This window comes from Octodon degus, unplaced genomic scaffold (assembly GCF_000260255.1).
Source record: "Octodon degus isolate 3935 unplaced genomic scaffold, OctDeg1.0 scaffold00070, whole genome shotgun sequence".
NCBI classification, from domain to species: domain Eukaryota; kingdom Metazoa; phylum Chordata; class Mammalia; order Rodentia; family Octodontidae; genus Octodon; species Octodon degus.
In genome coordinates this window covers 12,167,726-12,176,525 of record NW_004524646.1, presented here as the reverse complement: position 1 = coordinate 12,176,525, position 8,800 = coordinate 12,167,726, and the positions used below count along the sequence as shown (strand labels likewise).

Below are 8,800 nucleotides of genomic sequence, written 5' to 3'. Positions count from 1 at the left end.
GCCTCCCCCAAGTCCCTTCTTGGAGGATGGGGCATCCCAAACAGGCCTTCCAGAACAGCTGAAGCATTCCATGTAAATAATTAATGCTAGATTTTTAAAACACTAAATTTTATTACATTCTTATTAATTTTAGACAAACTCCCAGGCAAGTCATTGGCTGTGAGTGATTGAGGCCACCCGAGCCTGAGAGGGGTGTCCCCACCTCACTCCCCCGCCCTTGGAAAAGGTCTCAGGATGGGGCCCAGGCCCAGCGGTTCTGCAGCTGCGCAGCCTGCTGCCGGTCCCTCTGTCCTGAGCTGATCGGGGTGGGGCTGCCGCTGATCCTTGCCTTTTCCCGGGGTGAACGGTTTTCGGCCCTGCGACCCTGGAGAGAAGCGCTCCCGCATCCCTCGCCCAGCCTTCTCCCGGAGCCATGGGCGGGAGAGGGGCACGCTACGCGCGTGAGCGCTTGCACTTGGGCTTGCTTGATCCCGGGCGGAGTCCGACCCTTCAGCGACCGGTGCCACCCACCCTGCACCAGCTGGTGGAGGCCAACCCTACCGGGTGCTAGGGTCTCCTGCTGAGAGCGCGGGGCTGCTCCCCAGGCGCTGGAGCCCGCCAGGGGCAAAAGCTGCAGGCACCCCGCTTGCGGGCGGTGGATCCAGGCATGCACTGCCCTTGTTTATTGAGCGCCTGTTGTATGCTGGGACTTGTGATGCGCGCCACGATGGGGACCCGGAAAGGTGGGCTTGGCGAACAAGGGCACGGAGACTGCGCTGGCTGGATGCAAACTCCACCCGGCAAACTCTTTATTCGTGGAGAAGGAAGATTTATAGGAAGGGTCCGGGCGCGTGGTCTTGCACAACTTTAAGAGCGTCGGCAGCAAGAGCCGCCACCAAGCGCCTCGGGAGCCGTTCTCGCTCCCAAAATCACTGCCCCACCTTAGCCCCTCCGCAGTCGCGGGTGCTGCAGGGCGGCTGAGCGCGGGTCCGGCGTCCTCCTGCCTCCCCTCCCCCCAGGTTTCAGGTGAGGAAACTGAGGTCCGGAGGCCTGCTCGAGTGGCCGGGAAGTTGGTGACCGAGCCTGATCGAGTCCCCAGGCCAGGCTGCGCCCTCGCCCGGCTGGGTGGTGGGGGAGGCTGCGTGGGGCCCGGACCGAGCGCAGCGCGCTCCCGGCGGACGTGGCGGCGGAACCCGGCGCGAGGGGCCGGGATGGGCAGTCATCAGTCTTCCCAGGTCTGTCGCCACTTTCCGGGGCTGAGACCCTGACCCCTGCCACGGAGAGATGGGGAAGTCCCCACGAGCGGCCTCTCCCGGGTGCTGGAGAGCCCGCCCCGCGCCCCCTGCTCCGCACAGGAAGTGCGATCCTGCGCGGGCCGCTCGCGTCCCGGTGCTCGCCGGCGCCAGCGGGGTTAACGGTGCGGGTGGGTCCCCCGCCCCGTTGGAGGGGTTCGGCGGCGCGGGCTGGGCGGGGAGGGTCTCCAAGCCGGACGCGGGCGGGTCTGCGCAAGCCCGGCAGGGCGCCCCGCCAGCGAGCAGGGCGCGCAGGGGTTAATCCCTCGGGCCCGGGAGGGGCGCGCAGGCCCTCAACCCCCAATCCGAGGGCAGCGGGTCCTGATTGCGGAGTGGAGGGCTTCAGTCGCAGCACCTCTGGCTTTGCGAGCGTCCGCTTCTACAATTCCACACGGCCCCAGGTCCCCGACTCAAACATTCTCCGACTCGGAAAGCCTGCGATGCCCAGCTCGGCTTCCTCCGGGAGGGAGCTCTGGGCCGCGAGGGTTAACGGGCCGCGTGGCTGGGGGCGGCGAGGTCCCGGACCCCCTGAGTTCGCGGGGACAGGCAGTCCCCTCCCCCGGGGAAGCCCCGGCCGCGCTCAACCACAGTCCCTAGGCCGGCCCCCTCCTCGCCCCGGGGGGCGTAACTAGGTGCCCGGGAGCGCGGCGGCCCGGCGGGCTCACCTGTTACTCGACCGCGGCCCGGCGCAGCCACTGAGGAGGGGGAGCCGGCGGCCCGGCGGGCGGGAGGGAGCGGATAGCTCTCGGCCGCTTGTCCACCGGCCGAGCCTCGCGGGGGTGTCCGGCGCCGCCTCCTGCTCTGACCCTCTCCTTTGGTTTCTCGCAGGCCTCTGCCGCAGACATGGAGAAACTCAGGTGAGTGGAGCGACCGCCGCGCCGCGGCTCTCGGGCCGGGGTCCGGGGAGGACGCAGGGGCTCCCCAGAGCGCAGCCTGGGGCCCGGCCGCCTCGGCGGGGCCGTCCGCCCTGTGCCTGGGCTGGTGCGTGCGTGCGAGCGGTGAAACAATGGGGGCCCACGCGGGGCCCCTTGGCCGGGGCCGGCCGCTGCGGTGGGGTGGAGTGCGCCACAGAGCGCGGCCGCCCCCCGCCTCTCCGCGGTCCCCTGCGCCCCGCACCGGACTCCCGCTGGCGTGTCCCCGGGGACCCCGCCGCCCTGCGCACCGGTCCCCCACCCCCCTGCGCACAGTTCTGCGTGTGAGCTTTCAAGTTTCCGCCTGGTGGGGGCGGGGATGGCACCCTCGCGGCCGGCCGAGGCAGTGGCGTTTTGGAGCCATTTTGGGGGAATCCCGCGGCCACGCCTGGGGTGCGCACCCCGAGGCCTCGCGCAGGCGCTAAACTTTCAGCCTCGGTGGATCCGCTGGGGTACCTCCACATCAAGTCGGGAGTCACAGATGGCTTCTAGGGCGACTTTCCCCACCCCCGGGCCCGGGGCCCCAGCCCCTCTCTTTGGCGCGCCCTAGGCGTTTTCTTTCCAGAGCCTCGGCTCGGGGGTCTTTGGGCAGCGGGATACTGCCCGCTGGGCCTCAGCACCACCTGTCCCACACTAGGGTCCCGATTCCCCACTCTCGCCACGCCGGAATAGCGAGGCAGTGGGTGCCAGGTGTTCCTTGCCCCTTAGAAGCCCAGGCTGAGCCCTGGGGGGAGTGACTTGGAAATGCCCAGATGGCGTTCACAGAGCCCCGCGTTGGCCCCCGGATACGGCGCCCCAGACCCCGAGGTCCTAAGGCTCAGGAATAGTATGTTCTGGGCTGGGAGGAGGGATCAGTCTTAGGATCTCATACCCCAAACCTGGTGGCAGTTGGCCAGCCCCACCCTGAGGTATACAAGGTGCAGGTGGTTAAGGAGGGGTCCTGGAGCCCCATGGACCTAGGGGTTGGGGCGGGGGTTGGGATGGATAGGGCTTGCTACTCTGCAGCCGGGTCTTGAGGCAGTCTCCCGTCTGAGCGGTCCCTCTGGCCCTCCCCTCCCCCTGCTCCTTCTCTCCCCTCCTGCCCACCCCATTTGCCAGGTTCTGGGGACAGACACCTGACCCACCGTGTTTAGGGACACAGGTGGCAGTGAGCAGCTGCAGAGGCTCCCTGGATGAAGGACAGACTAGTGGGCATGGTTGCGGCGTGTTGGGGTCTCAGGAGTCAGGACTGAGAGGGCCCCCCCCCCTTGCAGAGGGTCTTGTGCACCCAGTTTCTGCTCCCAGCAGGGCCTCCCTGCTTTTCCTTCCTGGCTGCCACAGGACTCTCCAGCCCGGTTTCTGTCCTGCATTTAAGGCACCAGGACCCCAGCAGGCTTAAGGGAAGTCTGCATGGTCTCCCACCAGAAGACTGTGAGGTGTGCAGTCCCATAAACCCAGAGTCTTGCAAAGGCCTGGACCTCACTGGCCTGTTTCCCCAGCTGCAAAGTGGGTACCCTGGGGAGAGGAGGTGGAGTGACATGAGGCCTGTCATCCCAGCCCTGGCAGTGAGTGGGGTCCAGGTAGAGCATCTCTGAGGGCCCAGCCTACCCCTTCCAGCCTGGAGAAAAGGCACACAGAGGGGCAGGGGTCTGGGTGCCCCAGGGGCCAGCCTATGATGTGTGGTGCACAGTCCCAGAGTGGGTCTTGGCATTGGCCTTGGCCCCTGGGGGAACCGGGCTGGCTCTCAGGAGAGTTGCGTGCCTGGCAGCATGAGCTGTAGGACTGTGCCACCTGGTGGCACAAGGTCTTCCTTGGTGCCCATTAGTGGTCAGGTGTGCAGTGGGGACCTGCACTCTCTGCCACACCCCCACCCCATCCTGTGGGCTGGGTCTGGAGTCCAGGACATCTTTCACCTTCCCACCTCCGTGCCTTTGCTGGGATGTCCTCTCTGCCCAAGACACCTTTCCCAGCCTTCCTGTCCATGTGACATATTCCCTGAGGCCCTTGTGATCCTCCTGTCCCTCCCCGTAGGTGGAATACTGAGACCCCAGGCAACAGTGGGGCGGCTGTCAGCTGTCAGCTGTCAGCTATCCTGGAACAACAGCAACAGGCACTCAGCGGGCCCAGAGCTGTCCCTGCAGGGTCCCCTCCTTCCCCAAAATGCAGTTCCTCCAGTACCAGTGCAGGGGACACCAGCCTACAGCAAATCCTCCCAGCTCAATGGGACAGTATAGTGGGGTCTGCCCAGAATGCTTCACAGTCCCAGAGCAGAGTCTAGCCTAGGGCACTAGAAGCAGAGACACGGGACCCAAGGCACAGAGGTTAAATAGAAGTTTGCTGGAGGCGGGTGGCAGGCTGGCACCTCCTAAGAGGTGCAGAGCATCGGGTTAACCTGAGGGGGGGCCTTACATGACTCCCTAGCCTTGCCTCGGTTCCCCACATAGGCAGCTCTGAAACCAGCTGATGCCCCCTCTTCTGCTTTCCAGTGTCCAGAGGGACAGCTGCACAGTGGCCTCCCTGGGACAGTAACAGTGGGAGATGTGTGGCCACACCCAGTGACAGTCTGGGTACCCCAGTCTCCTGAACGCCCTCATTAGTCCCCTTAGCTCCCCTGCCTCCCTTCAGCTGCTTTGAAACTTCAGGCATCAGGAGCCAGTACTGCTGTCCCTCCAATCAGCGCCCCCCCAGGACTCAACTCCCCCTGCAGGGGAGCAGCAACAGGTCCGCAAGGCACACAGCAAGCCCAGAGCCATCCCTGCAGGGTCCCCTCCTCCCTCCAAGTGCAGTTCCTCCAGTACCCAGCAATGACAGTCGCAGAGAGGTAGGCGTCTGTGCAGTTCAGCCATTAAGTTAGGGCCACCTGGTGGCCACCATGGGACAAGGTTCCTCCGCGCTGCTGCAGACCCCCAAGAGCCCCAGGAGCTTCTCCACACACCAGGCCCGCCTCGGTGTCTCCTTCCCTGGGACTCGCTGCCTCAGAGAGCAGAGAGCATCCCAGAGCAACAGCTGCCTTTGCCTGCCTGGGACTTGGCTGCCTGGGTTGCCTGCCTGGGGTGGGGGCTGCCTGGTCTTTCTTAACCAGAAGCGCCCAGTCCCTGGGATTGGGCAGGTTCACAGGTGAGCACCAGATCTTCCCTCCTGACTGGCAGGCTGTTTATCCTGTGGGTGGGGGTGGGCTCCATGGTGCTCAGGGCTGCTGTGGACTCTGCAGGTGTTTTGGGGGGTGGGGTGCTGCATTCTGGGAACCGGGTAGGAGTGTGGCCAGCTGTGCAAGGGGTGACAGGTGCCCCACGCCTCCTGCCCCGTCTCTCCCACAAGCCGCAGCCTGTCTGTTTCCTGCTCCAAATGGGCCTCAGGAGAACAAGATCTCTTGGTTGCTGTTTTTCTTACAGCCACATAAAGAATTAACCCAGGGCCTTCTCACTGAGGTACATCCCTAGCCCTTTTTATTTTTTTAGTTAGACAGGGTCTCACCAAGTTGCGTTGCCAGGCTGGGTATGAACTATCAATCCTCCTGCCTCAGCCTCCCTAATTGCATCTGTCACCTGTCACAGACTTTTAGGTTCTTTCTGGTTCAAGCCTGTGGTGTCCTGTTTAAGGACTCTGATGTTGTGCAGCTGGTGGCCTTGGGCTGCTTGAACTTCGTTGTGTGCGGATTGAGGCTGTTTATTTTTAGGCTTCAGCACATGGACGCCCACACATTTGGGCCATGCTCTGATTCTCTTGTGTGACCGCCACTGTTGTGGTCCTGCCCCCTCTGAACGCTGTCCTTCTGGAGACACGCAGGGAGACACAGGCAGTGTCCCTGTGCCCCTTCTCCAGGGTCATTGCTAAAGCCCAAGGTTGAGACACAGCTCTAGAGCCCCCTCCCAACTCTACCCCAAGTCCCTGCTGTCTGCCCTGCCCGTCCCCGACCCATCTCCCAGGTATCACTGTGACTTTAATTTGTTCATAGATTGCATATTTAACATATTTATTTATTAGGGATGCTGCTTACCTGAGGACGTTGTAGGCTTGGGGAATAAAACTGTCATGAGAGCCCTATGACTTGGGGGCAGAAACTTATTAAAGGGATGGGTGTCACAGTGACCCGTGCCAATGGTCAGAAAGTGTGGGCATTGGGGGTGGCGTGGCCTAGCCCCAGCGGGGAGAGGCAGCAGTGCCCAGTGCTCCAGGCAGGGGCCAAAGGTGAGCCGTGGGCGAGGGAGCGAGGCAGGGCGCCTCCTGGACCCAGGTGCAGGGTGGGCACAGGCTCGGGCATGCCCTTTTTTAGCAGGCTCTTGCTACACCCTGTTCTGGCATGCTGGGGTGGTCACTGAGACTGGGGTGGCCACCTGCAGAAGAGGTGGTGGGGTAACCCCACCTTCCTCCTTGCCCACTTCTACACCTAAGCCTACTAGAGGGAGCCTAGCAGTGTTCTCACTAAGATGCCAGTGACGACCTCGCTGCAGCTACCCCTGTGGGACCCACCACAGGAGTGGTCCCCTCCTCCCCCCCTCCACCTGTTCCCAGCTGAGGTCCTACTCAGCCTCCCTGAGTGTGCCATGAGAGGCACCCTGGGGACATTGTGCCAGTGGTAAAGCATCTGGGGTCACTCCTGATGCGGCACCTGCTGCAGCCTTCGTGGTCGGTGAGGCTGGAGGTTGGGCACAGAGCAATCCTACTGTCCGTGACACCTCACCCTCGTGACATTAACAGAGCCCTCAGCCTGGCTTCCAGGCATAGTGGTCACAAGTGTACCTCAGGTCTTCCTGACAGCTGAGGAAACTGAGGCCCAGAAAGTGAAGGCCCCAGGTTCAATCTCCATTACTGAAAAAAAAATTTTTTTAAACCTGAGAGGTTTGGAGCCCCTGAGCGTTTGGTGTGTGCATGCACACGCATTTTAAGTGTGTATACACAAGGGGCAGGGTGGTGGTGCAGTGGGCCAGCGGAGGACGTGGCATTCCAGAGCAACCCTGGACAAGGGGCACCTGGGCAAGGTCCAGCTCAGCGAGCATCCTGCAGCCTGGCAAGCTGTCTAACCCTCAGCCCAGGGACACCAGGCCTCCTGCAGATCCAGCTCATGAGTTTGCCGAGCAGTCTGTGAGCAGCTGGCTGGTGTAGTCAGATTAGCAAAGCCAGCATGGGCTCCTTGGTGACCAGTCAAGGTGTTGAATCTTGGTCCCTTCTGCCCTGGGCTCCGAGGGAGTGACAAGAGGGCAAACTGGGGAGCCTTCACTGGCAGTGAGGGCCCCTGTGGCCACCTTCCCACATCTGGCCCCAGCTATGGTCATCACCAGTGGCCATACAGGAGGAAAGGGCCCACCCCTCGTCATCCTGGGGTCAGGAATTGAGACAGAAGGAGCCCCAGAGAGGAGGCTGAGAAAGGCTGGCTGTCAAGAAGTCAAGTGAGGATAGAGGAGGGCCAGCAAAAGTCATTGGGTGGGGGCCGGGGAGATGGCTCAGTGGAATAAGCACTTCCGGGGAGATGGCTCAGTGGAATAAGCACTTCCCTGGCAAGCATAGGGCCTGAGTTCAATCCCCAGTTACACACACAAAAAAAAAAAAAAAAGTCATTGGGTGACAAGGAGAAGACGACCTAGAGGTGTTGCCTGGTGGGATGGCGTAAGTGGGCAGAGATAGCAGGGACAGACAGCACTTGATGGGACAGACAGTGAGATGGGAATGGAGGTGAGAAGCAGCAGCTCTGGGGGTGGGGGGGATGTTCCAGAAGGCAGGAAAGGATGTTCTGGAACAAGGGGAGACCAGCTGTGGTGACCATGGGGCTGCAGGGAGTAGCCCCTTGGGTTGTCTGTAGTAATGGCTACTGGGCTTCTGTAGGTAGGAATGTGGCGGGGGCATCCGTGGAAGGCCACATGGTGCAGAGAAAAGGGAGTATGTCACTGAGGGTGGGGTGCACTGAGAAGGCACTGGGAGAGGAGGGGAGATGTGATGCCCCCTCCAGCCCAGGGACAGTGGCCGGGGACAGTGGCCGGGTTCTCCATCAGTCAGTCCGATGGGTGAGGCCGAGGGGTGGAAAGGCAGCCCTGGTGGGGGAGCTTGCCTTGTGTCCCTGAACAAAGTGTGAGTGGCACTGAGGAGTGCGAGTGAGCCACAGCTGCTGGTGAGGACAGGCCAGGCTAGGAACTGCACAAGACTCCATGTAGAAGGAGCAAGGGACACAGGAGGGGGAGGCATGGACTGGGGGATCACTGCAAGTAGGGTTACTGCAGGGTCCAAGTCAGTGGGGAGAGAGTAGGGTTACCCCCAAGACACACACTGGTGATGGGGACAGTGGCTGTTAGGTATGGGGTTACCACCGGGGACTCCTTTGATTTGGTGTAGAGTGAGTGTCATACGTGCAATTACTGCAGGGGTCTGTGTTGGCTTGGGGTCACCAGGTGTCCGAAGTGGGACTACTGCTGGGGTTTGTGTTGGCTTGGGGTCACCAGGTGTCCCAAGTGGGATGACCACTGAGGTCTGTGTTGACATAGGGTCACGAGGTGTTCCAAGTGGGATGACCACTGGGGTCTGTATTGGCTTGGGGTCACCAGGTGTCCCAAGTGGGATCACCACAGGGGTCTGTGTTGGCTTGGGGTTACCAGGTGTCCCAAGTGGGATGACTGCAGGGGTCTGTGTTGGCTTGGGGTCACCAGGTGT

General features: G+C 62.2%; 1 protein-coding gene across 2 annotated transcripts in view; it reads left to right on the top strand.

The window, feature by feature from the left end:
- The first annotated feature begins 935 nt into the window (after positions 1–935).
- The window catches only part of Begain (brain enriched guanylate kinase associated), a 26,895-nt gene continuing 19,030 nt past the window's right edge, over positions 936–8,800 (top strand). The window contains exons 1-2 of one of the 2 annotated variants that reach the window (XM_023719646.1): positions 936–1,005; positions 2,100–2,128. In XM_023719646.1, the coding sequence (XP_023575414.1) occupies positions 2,115–2,128 (14 nt within the window). In that variant the 5' untranslated portion in view covers positions 936–1,005; positions 2,100–2,114. Of the gene's footprint in view, positions 1,006–2,050; positions 2,129–8,800 lie in introns of those variants that run through there. The other variant, XM_004635195.2, reaches the window with a different exon arrangement.